The 16,618-nt window shown below is 38.8% G+C and overlaps 2 protein-coding genes across 4 annotated transcripts; one reads left to right on the top strand and one right to left on the bottom strand.

Moving 5' to 3' along the window:
* Window positions 1-5,355: 5,355 nt before the first annotated feature.
* On the top strand, window positions 5,356-11,704 carry LOC110953611 (L-threonine 3-dehydrogenase, mitochondrial-like). 2 transcript variants are annotated; one of them, XM_022197709.2, is made up of 10 exons: window positions 5,356-5,479; window positions 6,598-6,792; window positions 6,899-6,941; window positions 7,899-7,969; window positions 8,280-8,429; window positions 8,539-8,711; window positions 8,856-8,946; window positions 10,320-10,412; window positions 10,505-10,681; window positions 10,771-11,704. In XM_022197709.2, exons 2-10 carry the CDS (start codon window positions 6,609-6,611, stop codon window positions 10,908-10,910), a joined length of 1,122 nt encoding a protein of 373 aa, XP_022053401.1. In that variant the 5' UTR covers window positions 5,356-5,479; window positions 6,598-6,608; the 3' UTR covers window positions 10,911-11,704. The 2 variants fall into 2 exon arrangements, with proteins under 2 accessions (XP_022053401.1, XP_022053400.1); XM_022197708.2 differs by lacking the exon at window positions 5,356-5,479 and adding an exon at window positions 5,558-5,780.
* A 100-nt stretch (window positions 11,705-11,804) lies between these two features.
* On the bottom strand, window positions 11,805-16,380 carry c22h8orf74 (chromosome 22 C8orf74 homolog). 2 transcript variants are annotated; one of them, XM_022197710.2, is made up of 5 exons: window positions 15,759-16,380; window positions 14,051-14,234; window positions 13,398-13,621; window positions 12,261-12,416; window positions 11,805-12,160 (listed from the first exon to the last, which is right to left on the bottom strand). In XM_022197710.2, exons 1-5 carry the CDS (start codon window positions 15,804-15,806, stop codon window positions 11,918-11,920), a joined length of 855 nt encoding a protein of 284 aa, XP_022053402.2. In that variant the 5' UTR covers window positions 15,807-16,380; the 3' UTR covers window positions 11,805-11,917. The 2 variants fall into 2 exon arrangements, with proteins under 2 accessions (XP_022053402.2, XP_051799418.1); XM_051943458.1 differs by having other exon boundaries at window positions 14,051-14,122; window positions 15,759-15,792.
* Window positions 16,381-16,618: the final 238 nt, after the last annotated feature.

The following is a 16,618-nucleotide window of genomic DNA, read 5'->3' as shown; positions in this document are numbered from 1 at the left end:
ACGTTCACAACAACTTGACAGTCATTTAATTCATTCTTATGGGAACTTCTGATTTAAATAATATCCATTCACTGGTTTGCATGAAATGAACGCAGCATTCGTACGTCAGGCAGTTGTGCTTCTTGTTTATTTAAAGTCCAGACTGCAGGGTCCGCTGTTCTTGAGGGGGTGACATATTAATTCTGAAACTAATCTTTAATTTAAGCAGGACAAAGGTTCAAAAGCCATCTCTGACTAATTATGTAAATAAATAAAAAATAAGATGATGTATCATTTCACTAACGAATTTTGTTGCAAAACAGTTCATATTTGGGGGACTGTTCCAATGTGGTGTAAACCAACAAGCCACAGGGCATTCAATTATGGTAGTGAACTGTGAAACAGATTTATGTGAACATCAAAAACAACCATCATGACTTCAGACATGTTTGCAAGCAATTTCTCAGCACGCAAAAATACTACAAAGCTTGTCTTCAAGCTGGCTCACACTCGTACTGAATGCATCAAAGCTCTAAATGAAATTTTAAAAAACTCTTGCATGCATGAACTACATGACTTACAATTCGAATCCTTGAGAGGGGTACTGCGGAGTGGGCCACCGATTTATTTTTTGAGTTGTTTTTTGTCTGAAAATCACATTTACGAATCAAAATAAACACCGCTGATGGCAAACTAATCACAAATCCTTGTCCAAACATCTGACACCTTACCCTACATCACAGTGCAGCAGTCTTGTCTAAAAACTATTGAAACATACTGGCCGTAAAGCTGTGATACTATCCCAAATATTCAGATATTAGTGTCTTTTTTTTCCTCCAACAAATCATGACATGAATACAGTTTCCACTCAGACAACACAGCATATTGAGCAAGCTTGACAAAAGGAGGAGCAACACATCGAACTATCAACTGGCAGTCCACACAGAACAAGACAACTCGTCCATTTCTGAATTTCTTCCAGAATCTTTTGCAACAACACATCTTTGAGAAAATGGAGTTTCTACCCTCACTTACTTGAAAAGCAAATAGGTCGAGACAGGATGTGGTCTTCTGTCTGGCAAACGATCTGCCTTAGGAGAGAAAAGCTGGCAACTAGAAAAGAAGAGAGAGACTTGTCACTTAAAGAATCCTGAATAGATATCTATGGAACAGATTCATAACACTAAAGATGGTGGTCATATGATCCTACACACAGAACGCCGACTTTGTGCTCTATTTCAGCCAAACTGGTGCATTAACTCAAGTGAGATGTCATGAAACCATACCAATGCTTAGCTGAAGGACAACCTCTGAGGAAAATATGTTTTAATCATGCTGTGTACAAAGTCACCAACATTTTCTAATGTTTATATATATATATATATATATATATATTTCTCCGGTGACTCTTTACAAGATCATAAATTACAAAATGAACATCATGTTTTATTCATGAAATCTTTAAACTAGTTATTGAGACCATAAACTCGCTTTTTCATAGACTTTTATATAATCTGGATTACGTATTTTTGCAACCACAGAAGTCCTCCCCACTTTCCAGCATGGAGGTTCAAGTCACTGGGAGGCAACATTTATCTTTTATATACAGTCTAAGATGGTCATTTTTCACTTTATTATTGTCCCAGTTTTACTTTCAATACAATTTAACAGAATACATGTAGTAGGGATCCCTGTTTTGTCTCATTTTTGGGGACTTTCGCCTTAAATCCCCTGATTTAAACAGTCCATTTAGTCACTGAAGCCAATGAGTCATTACAGCACAGAAAAAACAATAAAGATATTATCCACACCAACAATACAGGCGCTTCAGTACAACATATAGCCTCTATAATATCAAGAACACTGCAAACAGTTAACTTCACATGGAAACCAACACAGAGACCATTAACCACATTCAAAGAAGAGCGAGTTAAATAACGCACATAGATTTTGTGTCTCACTCACGTTTTGAAAATGAAGTTTATTCTTGTCTTCTTTCTTCTATGTAGACCTTTCCATGTGGTCTAGTACTCCAACTCCAATGGCTCTTGTGAAGGTTATTTACTGTAGTTTGCATCTCTACTCTCAGTTGCCGCTGCTAGCTTAAAATGTTTTTTTTTTTAAAAGACCGTTAGCTAACAACATTAGCAAAAACAAGCTAGCTAACTTCGCTCACAGTTTAAGTATTAACATATAAATAATTTTAGTGGTTACTTGTTGACATGCGAGACTGCAGCTGTATTCGCTCATTTAACACGGTTTATTTTCCAAAAACGTACGTTTACAGTTTAGCAGTGGCGCGACAATGTTTGTACCTGGTTACTGAACTTCACCTGTGCGGTTGGTTGGGAGTCCTGGGCAGTTCTTATGAGGGGTGCTATACCATTTTCAACCACATACGCTGGGCTACGTTCACTAGTCGTTACAACCCAGAGGGGCGCTGTTTCTGCCATTTCCTATCTCTGCAGAATGCAATGCAATGCAATGAAATTAACTCTCAAAAATGCTGTTTAATTGCTGTAAGAATTCAAACCCTTAAATACAAATTCTATTTTGGCTCTTTTATATACATGGACGTTGATTTCTTTTAACACTGGTGTCCTCTTTAAGTCCTTTTGAGTGTCAAATACTTACACACGTGGACAAAATTGTTGGTACCCCTCAGTTAAAGAAGGAAAAACCCACAATTCTCACTGAAATCACTTGAAACTCACAAAAGTAACAATAAATAAAAATTTATTGAAAATTAAATAATCAAAAACAGCCATTACTTTTGAATTGTTGATTAACATAATTATTTAAAAAAACAAACTAATGAAACAGGCCTGGACAAAAATGATGGTACCTCTATAAAAGATTGAAAACTATTTGACCAGAGTGACATGATTAACTCAGGTGTGTCATTTAATTGACATCACAGGTGTTTCCAAACTCATAATCAGTCAGTCTGCCTATTTAAAGGGAGACAAGTAGTCACCCTGCTGTTTGGTGAAAAGGTGTGTACCACACTGAACATGGACAACAGAATGAGACAAAGCGAAGGAGAGAATTGTCCCAGGACATCCGAAAAAAAATTATAGACAAACATCTTAAAGGTAAAGGCTATAAGACCATCTCTAAACAGCTTGAAGTTCCTGTGACAACAGTGGCTCATATTATTCAGAAGTTCAAGACCCACGGGACAGTAGCCAACCTCCCTGGACGTGGCCGCAAGAGGAAAATTGATGACAAATTGAAGAGACGGATCGTTGGAATTGTATCCAAAGAGCCCAGAGCAACCTCCAAAGAAATTAAAGGTGAACTCCAAGGCCAAGGTACATCAGTGTCAGATCGCACCATTCGTCGTTGTTTGAGCCAAAGTGGACTTCATGGGAGACGACCAAGGAGGACACCACTGCTGAAAAAAACTCATAAAAAAGCCAGACTGGAATTTGCAAAAATGCATGTTGACAAGCCACAAAGCTTCTGGGAGAATGTCCTTTGGACAGATGAGACCAAACTGGAGCTTTTTGGTAAGGCACATCAACTCTATGTTCATAGACTCAAAAAGCAAGCATACGAAGAAAAGAACACTGTCCCTACGGTGAAACATGGAGGAGGCTCAGTAATGTTTTGGGGCTGCTTTGCTGCATCGGGCACAGGGTGTCTTGAAAGTGTGCAAGGTACGATGAAATCTGAAGACTATCAAGGCATTCTGGAGAGAAATGTGCTGCCTAGTGTCAGAAAGCTTGGTCTCAGTCGCAGGTCATGGGTCTTCCAACAGGACAACGATCCAAAACACACAGCCAAAAACACCCAAGAATGGCTGAGAGAAAAGCGTTGGACTATTCTAAAGTGGCCTTCTATGAGCCCAGATCTGAATCCCATTGAACATATGTGGAAGGAGCTGAAACATGCCATTTGGAGAAGACACCCATCAAACCTGAGACAACTGGAGCTGTTTGCTCATGAGGAGTGGGCCAAAATACCTGTTGACAGCTGCAGAACGCTCATTGACAAATACAGAAATCGTTTAATTGCAGTGATTGCCTCAAAAGGTTGTGCAACAAAATATTAAGTTATGGGTACCATCATTTTTGTCCAGCCCTATTTCAATAGTTTGTTTTTTTAAATAATTATGTTAATCAACAATTCAAAAGTAATGGCTGATTTTGATTATTTAATTTTCAATAAATTTTTATTTATTGTTACTTTTGTGAGTTTCAAGTGATTTCAGTGAGAATTGTGGGTTTTTCCTTCTTTAACTGAGGGGTACCAACAATTTTGTCCACGTGTGTACATTTTTGCATTCTTGTGATTTCTTCTGCACCAATTTTGAACTTTTTCAGCATCAATTTGTGATAGAATGGTTTTTATTTCGGTGAAAGAAAATGCAAAGTTCAGGCATAATGAGTTAACGTTATAGCAGTATAGTTTTTGAACAAATATCCTTTGTTTATTTCATGTTTCTATGATGGGGGATGCATCTTCGAAATATTGATATAACATTTATCATCCCCACTGAATTCTGGGCTAACAGAACAAAATGAATGGGAAGAAAGCGTAAAGTGCAATTTTAACGGTCACAAGGCATGAAAACATAATGATGCATAATTTAAATCCTCAGTCAAATCTGATTTTAAAAAAACTGCTTTTGCAGGCATTGTCTCAAAATAAGGTTAAAAAGGTGCATTTCTACAACACAATCATATAGTTTCACAACACTGCACTTGAATCACTGCAACAATACATTTGGTGGATGTTTCCTAATTTAGTTAATAAATTAAGTAACATTTAAATCGCAATGTCACATTTAAATAGAAGTCCCCTGAAATAAATGCATGTGACTTTATGACATCAAAGTCTCCTGAAATAATTACATAAATGTGCTATTATGGAATATGTATTTTGAAAATAATATAAGTATCATTATGAAATAAATGTCCCCTGAAAAAAATTAATGTAATTTTTTGAAAAAAGTCCCCTGAAATATACTAATGCACTTTAAAAAAAAAAAAAAAAACAGTCCTCTGAAATAAATAAATGTGACAATAAGAAATCAAAGTCTTCTAAATAAATTAGCTTTCTGAAAAAAAATTCTCCTGAAATAAAGAAATGTGACATTCTAAAATTTATTATAAATCAAATTTATTTAATTAATTTCTATATTTATTTCATAGTCATATTTATTTGTGTGATATTTATTTCTTTTTTTATTATTTAGTGTTGTTTAAAATGACATTCTATATCCCAGACCCCTGGTTATTTTCGTTCTGCATTTAATTGTATAACGACGTGTTTTGCATGATTTCCATTTGCGGTGGTTGTATTCAGCTGTTTCAGGAAGTCTTATATCGTTTTATTTTGAAAGTTATAACATGGATTTTATTTTGGCGGGGTCGCTGTCAGCCAATCACAGCGCAGAACGGTCTTTGCCCACAGCCACGCGACAGTTCTTATGTTTGATTACAGACTCTGGAGGAGGTTTGAGTTGTCCTTTCATTCTCCGGTTCGCATTAAAGTAAGACATTAACGTGGCTTTACTTTGTGTTTCATGTTTTCCGTTCTGCCGCCGTTATATTCCGCTTTTTTTGTCAGCTTCAGCTCGCTAAAGCCGCTTTAAACGGTTGCTAAGCTAACGTTAACCGTTATCTAACGTTAGCAGCGGGGGGAGGCGAGATAAAGATTATAGTTACACCGATATTTACTAATGTGTAAATGGGGTTATCATAGCTTAGCAGACGAATAGATAAAACCGAGCTGTTTTGCTGCATTTATCTGAATGTTATTTGAGAGGAGACAATCATATCTGTCATATACAGGTAAACAACCTCACATTAATTACGGTTTTGGACACATAATTAACTGTTTTGACACTATTTGAATTGTTTTCATGTGCAGCAAGTACCAGCTGTGGGGACTGGTTTATTATCCATTCATTGAAAACATAATTAACACCATAACACGTCATTTTTGTGTGTGTGTTTAAAGAAAAGGTCACATTAAGGCATCATAATACAATGTCTCATTTCTCATTTTTATTCACTAAGTTTGTCTGAGTAGTCACTATTTTAGTTGGATTGTCATGTCTGCATGTTATTTTGCCTCTATTAAGTAACAGCTTCCTTTCCCTGTTTATCCTTATACTGCTTGTATCTGTAGCAAGACTACCAAATGGCATTATGCTGTGATTGTACAGATTAACCTGACTGCCCCCTGTAAGCTGAAGGGTGGTCTGGAATTTATTTGAAGGAGTTTATATTTAGACCCAGTCAGCAGGAGGGAGCTAATCTGAGATAGGTGTAGGGGTTAGTGAAGACCTGAGGGACATCATGTGTTTACTTGGACAGTTTCAAGGTAATAAAAAGAGGCTGTGAACTTCTAAAATGCTTAAATTGAGCGGAGCCTAGTGATCAGACATAGAAATGCAGTACATAGCATGTGAATGTTTAGGTGAGGACAGTACACACTGTTCTGTACATCGAGGTAGCATCTAGAATGACACTCGTATGCATTAAAATCAGTGGTTCATTTTGTCCTTGGCCACACAAATGTGCTTCGTAATAGTAATGTGGCCTATCTGTTGTGCGCCAAGGCTGTGAAAGTACTATTTTTATTCCAATCATTGCTTTTTTATAGGAGCCTTTACAATGCTGGCGATGCAGTTGCTGAGAGGTGCAGTGAAGCATCTTGGGAGCAGATCCCCGTGCAGCGCTGAGCAGCTGATCCCTGCATTGCGTGGTGTCAGCTCATCCTCACAACAGTTATCTGTTTCTGGGAGAAATCACGCATCATCCTGCGCCGACAATGACAACCCCAAAATCCTCATCACGGGTTGGTTTTTGCACTAGCTATATCACTTCTCAGGTATTTATTGTCTTTTATTCCAGTAAAAAACACTCCCAATGATGACACAATGCTCCTCCTTTTATTGTTGCAGGGGGTCTGGGACAGCTAGGGGTGGGGCTTGCCCAGTTGTTGAGGTAAGAAGTTTGCATAACCTCTCATTTCAAGTGTTTTGTTGTTTCCAAATGTGTTCAGTTGCAAATTATAGGAGAGCTGCAGCACAGCAACAAGAAGACACCAGAAGGTGACACCTGCTGGGCAAAAAAAATTATATAACCTGGGATATGTGAGCAGCTCATGTGACTGTGAAAACAGATATCACAGATGATCTTATATCGTGGACCATCTGGCCTGCCTCATGTTTTACTACCTGCAGGCTGGCTGGGTCGCTGCTGAGGTGGTCCTTGATGTCATTTAGCTGTCATTAAAAAAACTCGTCCTGCAGATGGACTTCACCATTTTGAGCTGCAACAGGGGTTCTTGTTCTGTTCTCCAGAAGATCTGCTGCAAGCTGAACAGCCACTCCAGCCAGAACTTCAAACCAGAACCTGCAGCAGATGAAGAATTAGTTAATTTGTTTAAACTCGCAACTTACTGTAAAGTCCTCCCATGATGAAACGGCCCTCTAGCTGCAGTCCAAGATGATGGAGTTCATCTGCAGAACAAGAGACTCAGCAGAGAGGCAGCTGAATGACACGAAGGACCACCACAACAGCAGCAGAGAAAAACATGAGAAGAAACAGGCTGGGGCTAACTAGTTAGCCGAGACAGATTTTTCAAAACAAGCATCAAAGCAGCGGAGATATAAATCAGACAGGCTTTGTATCTAGGTAACCAAATAAACAACTAGTCGTGTAATTACATGAGCTCAGCTAAATATGTAGGTACAGCTGTGCTTCAGATTGTGGATTCTGTCTCTAAAGATCACCCACATCCAAGTATAGATGCCTGAAGGCCTGAAAAATCAAGACTTCTTTTCAGAGTTAATCAAACCATGTTTCCCCTCATGCTAACTGTGCTAATTGCATTCATGCTGTAGACGTGTTTGCTGGTTACAGATCCCAGAACTGACCATGCAGATGTCTCTCCCTCAGGCGGCGATTTGGAAAAAACAACGTGATCCTGTCTGACATCCGGAAACCTCCCAGCCATATCTACCACAGCGGTGTGTACATTTTCATGCAGTTAGATTTTTGTGAACAACTGACAGATGTTTACTGACACTAGAAAGAAAGAAAACAATTAGAGGAGGCTGTGACATTCATTTCTTTATCGTCAGTTGTCTCAGTAGACCAGGACACAATGAAACCTTCAGACATGCCTTTGAATTGAAGAACAGCCCTCCATTCTGTAATAAATCTAAGGATTTGCTTTGATTTTTTTTCATTCTCGCTTGAGCCGAATAAATGCAAAACATATGACCCTTAAACTAGGTTTCAAACACTTTATCTATTGTGTTCATGTGTCCTCTACAGGTCCATTCATCTTCTCAGACATCCTGGACTCCAAGAACCTCAGGGAGCTCATCGTCAACAACAACATCAGCTGGCTGGTTCACTATTCGGCTGTGCTGTCGGCCGTGGGAGAGAACAACGTCGCCCTCGCTAAAGAGGTCAACATCACGGGTACTCGCTTCTTCAACACGTGTAGAATCCACTGAGCGCTTATTTACAGATTCTAAGGGCATCCTGCAACATCCCAGCTCACTTAAGCACAGCCTCTCTCTCTTTGTAGGTCTCCATAACATATTAGACATAGCAACCGAACATGGTCTGCGTGTGTTTGTCCCCAGCACAATCGGTGCCTTCGGTCCGTCCTCCCCCAGAGACCCCACCCCTGATCTGTGTGTGCAGAGACCACGCACCATCTATGGTGTGTCCAAGGTCCATGCAGAGCTGATGGGTGAGGTGAGACGCTCACTGTACATTCACAGACACAAAGATAGACTTGTGTGTGAATTTCACATTTCAAACTCCCTGTTTTAGCTCAGGTCCCCATAAGAAGGGTTGTATGATTTTGTTTCTGAATTTTTTCCTGCCTCCCTTTAACAGTACTACCACCACAGGTATGGGCTGGATTTCCGCTGCCTCAGGTACCCAGGCATCATCTCAGCTGACTCTCAGCCTGGAGGAGGAACTACAGGTTTGAAACAGTTCAAAACATTTAACCTAAGTCCCCGATATATGACGTTTTGTCGTTACGTCATAACTGGTTACATGTAACTATTTCGCGAGCAGAGCAGACATATACATCGTCATGTGGCGCTGACTGGCTTTGTTTACATCAGCCGTTTGTATGCCAGCTTGGATTGTGCTACATTCGCTAACTTTTTTGCCCTTCATTATGGCTCTCAGACTCTTCTGATGCTCCAAAAAAAGGAAAGCCATCTCCATGTGTGCTGTCATCACTACAACATAAAAGCTGCACCTGTCCAACTAGTTGAACTCGAGCTTGCAAAATGAATTGTGAGTCGCAGCAAACTTGACTTTTTTACTGTGGCTCTTGATACACATTACAGAGTGAAAACTGGAACAAAAACAGGATAAAGCAACATAAATACATGTAAATAAATCATTTTAACTCAACCAGTAAGTCCAAAAATGAAGGTAATTACTTCTGACATTGCCTCTGTGGCGTTTACAAAGTAGAGCCGTGCATCCAGAAAAGCACTTAAACACCAAAATAGCAGACAGCAAGTGACAACTGTCAACAGACAACTTCAAAATAAAGGCTTTTTCAAAACAAAAGTACATCGATAAGTCTGCCTTAAGGGCTACACACCGTGGAAGTGAAATTAGATTAAATAAAACGCTGAGAACAGGGCGAAACGCCAACGAACATCGGCATTTTTAGATCAAGTTGTAAAAACAGTATAACATATTCTGTTTTCTTCTTGTAAAATGACTCATACATGTATGACTTTTATGAAGAACTGATCAATATTATGATGCACATAACTGCTTTGTTGACATTTTGCCCTGAGTTCCGACTTGCGGCAAAAATGGACTTGCATCAATCTGTAGGAACAGAACTCTGAGGGAAGTCAAGGACCCTCTGTATCTGCAGAAGTAATGTGCTAAAAAGCAACTGGCTGACCAGAACCACTGCAAATTAAATGTTCCTCCAAGCAGTAATTTTCATTTTGATATTGTGGAAGTCTGGGGATGTCATCTGGTAGAACAGATACTCGGAGATCACACTCTTCTCCATTGGTGTTTAGAACTGTTTTGCACTTGTTCGAGGAGGATATGACCAATGTGGAATTTGTCTCGTCCCTTCTTGGACAGCTGGCTACATAATCTCTATGACCAACACCCAGAGCCTTGTCAAACTGCTGGCATTTTTAGCATTGTGTAAATAGATTGAGCTCCCACTGCAAACAACTGAAAAATCGACTGGCTTCAGGAGAAATTACTTTCTTGGACACATTCCTTTTGAGTTTAATTGCTTGTATATGACACCAAACCCTACCTTGATTGTCTCTGCTTTCACTGATCTGTTTCTCCATTTCCCAGACTATGCCGTCCAGATCTTCCATGCAGCCGTAAAAAGCGGTCACTTCGAGTGCAACCTGCACAGCGACACACGGCTTCCTATGATGTACATTGGTAGGCTCAGACTTTATTTTGGCTTAACTGCCAACACCATTTTTCGTATCTTTCATTCATCTTTACCTCTGTTCCTCTCCTCTCTGGTCCAGATGACTGTGTCAGGGCTACTCTGGAGTTAATGGAGGCTCCAGCAGACACACTTGTCAGCCGCACCTACAACATCAACGCCATGAGCTTCACACCACAGGAGCTGACCCAGGAGATCCAGAAAGTCCTGCCTGACCTCAGGGTCACCTACAATGTGGATCCTGTCCGGCAGGCTATAGGTGACATGACTGTGTAGACGAATGGAGGAAGGAGCGTTGAACTGACTGGAAGAATATCATAACTAACTACGGCTTGTGTGTGTTTTCAGCGGAGGGCTGGCCAATGGCGTTGGAGGACAGCGCAGCGAGGCGGGACTGGGGCTGGAAGCACGAGTATGACCTCCCAGAGCTGGTGCAGACGATGCTGACTCACATCAACCTGGGCAACCAGGTGGCACAAGCCTACTGAGCCTTTTGTAGCAACTCCATGCAAAGCTTTACTTGAAAGTGAATGTGACGTAGAGACAAGAGCCACATGTCTGATTTCATGTGATCAGATTCATATCTGATTCATGTGATCAGATTCATATCTGATCACATGAAATCCTACATGAATACCAAAGGGTTGATTTGACAACATAATGGAGACATAAACTTCAATATCTGAGGCAAAAGCATTCCAGATCACTCTATATCACATATCTGATTGGATTTGTGGCTTTTTTCTCCAGCTTTTGTGCTTAACGTGCTGCAGTCACTACAGCAGCTTCTCTCTCTGTGAATGTATTCTATGTCTGTATTATCATATTGAGTGTATAAGTGTGTTACCAGCCTGCAGTATGCCTTAAGTGGGACTTCTGCTGTCCTCCAAACCAGTGGGCTTTTGTAAAAGCTGCACTCTAAATGAATATGTACTGTAGTCACAACCACTGACAGGCTTTACCTCTGCTACTGCACAAACTGGTAACCTGAGAAAGCAGCACTGCAGGGATAGTTTCTAGGTGCTTAGCTGCTGCTTCAGTTTTCTTATATGCCTTTTCGGAAAAGGACAGCAGGTACAGCTGCTTGACGTTTGCACTGGTGTGTTTAGTTGTTTTATTTATATTTAAATAGTATTTTCCATGTAGAAGCTGCAGTCTTGGTGCTAAATATTTCTGAATGATGAATCAGTTCATGTATTAGCAGTTTTTTGACTGATTTAGAAGGATGTCTTCTGTTTTGCAGCTGTGTAGAGTGAATTAAAGGGCTATTGTTTTTTATTAATATTTGTTATTTATAATGTAGCATTTTCTTTCAAATCAGGAGGATGACTTTTTCAAGAAGAGTAAATCCTTATACAAAAGCCCTGACTTTTGTAACCACTTACTCTACTCACATAATCACAAAACTGAAGTACTAGATGTCATAAATTAACAAAACTTGAGCATCATTAGCAGTGTTTACCTCCATTCAGCTTTATTCTCTGACGTCCTGCCCTCACACAGCCTGTCCACTCTCTCTCACTCTTGTTTTGCGTTTTGCTTTTGCTGTTGCTGTTGTGTCTGGTTTGTTGAAAGCTGTATTGGAAGAAACAGTGTGGTGGTGCCTCCTAGTGGCCAAAGCTTCCTGCTGCACTTTCAGCTGCAGGATGTCTCCCAGCAGGGCAGCCTCTTCGTTCAAACTCTCCTCTATCTGCCCTTTTGTGGCCCTCACTGCTGCACGAACCAACTCCACGATGTCCTACACGTACAGGCAGAAAGAAAACCAGTGAGGTGATGACCGATAAAAAATCCCAGATGCTTCCTGTTTTTGTTTTGTTTTTTTTAAATCTGAGTCCTACCTGTTTGTCCAGATGCTCATCCCCTGGTAAACTGACCTCACTGACAGTAACCCGTGGCCCCTCTCGGAGACTTCTCAGCTCTTCTTCTTTCTGCTGCAGTGCTGAAGTGACTTTAGCTAGTAGCTCCTGAGTCTCCCCCTCCTGTAGATCTGTGCCCTGCAGCAATAAGTAGAGTTGACTCATCAGCAGGGGCCACTTTGGGAAGCTTAGACAAATTAGAAGATGTGTTAAAGTCATTGTAGCAGCAGCAGAAATTAATCTGCTTTTAATAACCCGTTGTAAAGCTCATCTGTTCGCAAATGAAGCCACAAGATTTTACATTGATATTAATTCTCCATGGTGATCATTACCAGTGTCTCTCAGGCTGAATTATGACTTTTAAATGTAGCCAAAAACCAGCAAAATTAAGACTCTATGTTCCTGCTGTAGTGACTCTATTATTGTGGACTTAACTCAGGATCGACCGATATGGGTTTTTTGGGCTGATGCCGATTATTAGTGATCCAGAAAGATATTAGGAACTGATACACATTAAATGTAATGTTTAACAGCATATAATAGCAGAGAGCCTGTTGTTCTCATCTAGGTTTCTTCATTAATAAAGGTGACTATAACTGAATACGTAAACTAATAATAAGAATGATTCATTTAGGATGCTCTTCTCTGTTTTTGTTTGTTTTTTTCACCCCAGCGAATTTCACAGGTTTTTGGTTGATTTTTATGTGAATGTTCTTCAAGAAAACAATAGAAGTTTTACTGATATATATGTAATCACTTTAGATACTTTAAGGGTTTTTTGGAAAAAAAATTTTACTCATTTTTTGAAAATATTTACAAAAATTGTCTTGCCAAATTTGGGGGATTTTTTTAAAATAAAACTTTTAAGGTATTATTGGAATTTTATTCCTGAAGGTTTTGTAAACTTTCAGAAATTTGGGGAATTTTTTTGGTGGAATTTTTGGATTTTTTTCAGAAAATGAAACAATATTTTTTGGTGCCCGTAAATGAGGACAACAGGAGGGTTAAGGATGATGTGATTCCCGAAGTTGTGAGAATCTATCCTGAATTTTACAGAACTCACATGATGGATACTGCAGGTTTCTTACTGCTAGCTGCTGCTTAAAGGTTTCCTCTCACCTGTGCTAGAGGACAGGGTGTTGGTGGGAGCTGCACCTCTAGGTGTAATCGGATGCTGGACATGTCAGCAGCTCCGCTCACCACCGCCTGAAAAAGCCTCCGCCGGGTGACACAGGTGTCCATCAGGTACCGGGTGAGCTCATGTCGGTGGACAGGAAGAAGGTTTTGTAAACGCTCACACAGCACGTCTCTCAGCACAGACAGCAGTTTGCGTACATTGTGATCTGATGGATAGAAGAAAGTCCAAAACAATAAAAAATACAGAATTTGTTCTCTGTTCTTTTGTTCTCTGAAAAACCAAAACAGCTTCCAAGTGTGACAGACTTGTATTATTAATAAGGCATGAAGAATGTTTTCATGAGCCACACGGGGAATGACTCACTGCAGATGACTCATTCAGATTTAGGCTGGAAAACCAACATCTGCTTTAGGTGAATGACAATGACAGCCATTCATGTGAAATTTGTGCATTTCTATTGTGGAAAAATGCACTCGTGTTGCATCTTAATATCACAGGGCATTCCCTAGAGTTAAAATTAAACACAGATAGCAACAGATGAAGCCTGCTTAAAGGCTACATTGATCATAACCTCCAGGTGAAGCTCTACGTCACCTGTCAGGCGTCTGTAAAGCACACTGCTGTTTGTTCTGACCATCTAGCTGTGGAAACACGTCTTTGGAGGCCACAGCCGCTCGGATCACGTTGTTCCAGGAGAATCCACGGTCTGCAGCGAACATAGCGACGTCAAATACAAACTCCTGATGGAAGCGCCGCCGTTTGTCAGAGAACTCAGGCCACGAGAAGTGACCACTGAGCCTCTGTATACCAGCATCTCTCTAAAATAATAGCAAGAGCAAGAATATTATGTGATATACGCACATAGATGTCACAATCACCGTAGTGCTTTCAAAGTACCTTTATTCCTGAAGCATTACTGTGTATGAAACATTTTAAAGGCCGAGCTGTAACTCTTTGCTCATAATTCAGCTGTTAACTTGGTTTACTGCTGGCATTGCATGATTCACTCACTTCGCACACATTATTTTGATTTACTGATGCTGTACAAGTGCATCATTATAGCTGTTATTTGTGTTTGGTGCAAACACACATGCATGTGAAGTATGAAGGATAAAATGGACTAAAGTATAAATAAACACATGAATAATTCTATAAATGAATACATTTGGTCACAGAACAGAGCATAATTGAATTCATGTTTTATCTACATTAGATTTTTTGGAGATTCATTTCTACATTTTCTTATTTCTGCATTGATTGATGCATTTTTGCTTGCATTTGTTTCTACATGTGTTGGTGCATTTCAACCTTTATTTGGTAATACATTTTTAAATGTATTTTGGCAATTTTTGGTTTCTATACTGATCAACAATTATTTGTTTCCATATTTTTGATGCTTTTCTACATGTATTTTTTTCAGACTTTATGTATTATATACATTTATTTCTGAATTTACACATTTTTTATTCATATGTTTGGGTATTTCTAGATTAATTTTATTTATAATTATTTGATTTTTATGCATTTATTTGTTTCTACATTTATTTGTATATTATATACATACACTGATGAATTTTATATTTTATAGTATAGTATATATGTTTATTTGTGTGTATCTGCATCTATTTATTGAGATATTTATTTATTATTCTGTTTCAAACATTTTTTAATGTGTCTCAGTTTCTTTGGCTAATCATTTATGTATTTCTACATTCAGCATTTTTTTAAATTTATTTTGTACATTTATTCATTTCAACGTTTACTGATGCATTTCAACATGTTTGTTTTTTTACATGTATTAATTTATACATTTAGCTATGTATTTTTGCATGTATTTATATTTAAATGTATTTATGTGTTTATTTCGGCATTATTTGCTTGTTGCTGTTTGTTATTTTTGCATTTCTCATTATGGTAACTATGGAACCAGTACAGTCCAATGCTGTGCCACAGCTGTGGAGTTTATATTGTTCATTACCAATAAAGTAAAGTTAAAAGTACTTTTGAAATATGGGGAAGTATCAATATAAGTTAGCATAAAAGTTATGTGGAATTCAACACTGACCTTTATTGAGCTAGCTTAATGTAGTAACTGAAACTATACATATTTAGTTTTATCTTCCATCGTCAAAAATAAAGCAGAAAGTTTTGTGTGTCAGGAAAAAATAAAACGCACATAACCTACAACAACAAGGAGGACATAGCTTTATGCTAACTCTCTTTTCTCGGTCGGTTACTGAAGTTTTTGGTCGAATATATACATTTTGGGCCCTATTTGAATACGACTTTGTGTTCGTATCAATTAAACCAAAGCTTTAGTTGTTAACTTGATGCCCGCCTACCTGGAGTCTTGATATCTGTGTCATTTCACTCTCTGTAAGGGAATCCATCCTGGATAAACAACACAGCTGCACTTGGTTGCTATTGGAGACGGACGCTGGTGACGTGTGACGCAAATATACGTGCGACGTCTCCAACTGGTGAAATGTGGATCCAGAGTTGAATCGCTGCGAAGTATCTGTCAAATTATCAGCATTATGTCATATAATTATGTTATATTACAGCACAGTAATTATCAATAATATATTACAGGCCTGTAGCTGTTAGCTTGAAGACTTTAGCTGACAGCTGCTAATTATTTTGGCTGTTAAATTGAACAGTTTGTTACAATGGGATGTATAATGGCTGAGGGTCAGAAAGAGCAGCAGGCCTCTGTTACTGTTGGTGAGTCTGTTGGTTACTGATCGTATAACAAGGCTTATCAGTACAGAGCCACAGATGGCTCAGGCAGCTCTATAATCCTCTTTAGAATGAATCCCACCCATCTTCCCTCTTGTCTCCTCCTCTCTTTTTCTTCTTTCTCCCCTCCTCCTTTTGTTCTTCACCAAATACAGCCAAGGAGAGGAGAGAGAAAACACTGAGGGAATGTTCTTTGACAGATCTGTAAAATAAAGGTTTTTATGCTGATATAAGTACAGTATTTTACAGTTGTTATTTACAGTTTTGGCCGGTTGTTTTGTATTATTCAAAAGTTTGTATTTCTGATTAATTTAATGTTATCTTCATTGAAAAAAAATGCTTTTCTTTCATTCACAAAAAAATCAACCAAAATCCAGCATTTTTTTTGTGAATGTTCTTAAAAATATTAAAAGTTTGACTGATATATATGTAATCACTAAATATTTTTAGGATTTATGTGGAA

This window comes from Acanthochromis polyacanthus, chromosome 22 (assembly GCF_021347895.1).
Source record: "Acanthochromis polyacanthus isolate Apoly-LR-REF ecotype Palm Island chromosome 22, KAUST_Apoly_ChrSc, whole genome shotgun sequence".
NCBI lineage: Eukaryota > Metazoa > Chordata > Actinopteri > Pomacentridae > Acanthochromis > Acanthochromis polyacanthus.
The sequence above is the reverse complement of the archived record's forward strand: the minus strand, read 5'-3'. Positions and strand labels throughout refer to the sequence as shown.

Excerpts from the sequence above, each read along its gene's own strand:
- c22h8orf74 (XM_022197710.2), bottom strand. The coding sequence starts at position 15,806 with ATGGATTCCCTTACAGAGAGTGAAATGACACAGATATCAAGACTCCAG. Across the intron at positions 14,235-15,758 it reads CACAGATATCAAGACTCCAG|AGAGATGCTGGTATACAGAG; the intron begins GTAGGCGGGCAT and ends CTATTATTTTAG. Across the intron at positions 12,417-13,397 it reads CACCCTGTCCTCTAGCACAG|GGCACAGATCTACAGGAGGG; the intron begins GTGAGAGGAAAC and ends TTATTGCTGCAG.
- LOC110953611 (XM_022197708.2), top strand. The coding sequence starts at position 5,741 with ATGTTATTTGAGAGGAGACAATCATATCTGTCATATACAG. Across the intron at positions 6,942-7,898 it reads GGGCTTGCCCAGTTGTTGAG|GCGGCGATTTGGAAAAAACA; the intron begins GTAAGAAGTTTG and ends TCTCTCCCTCAG. Across the intron at positions 8,947-10,319 it reads GCCTGGAGGAGGAACTACAG|ACTATGCCGTCCAGATCTTC; the intron begins GTTTGAAACAGT and ends TCCATTTCCCAG.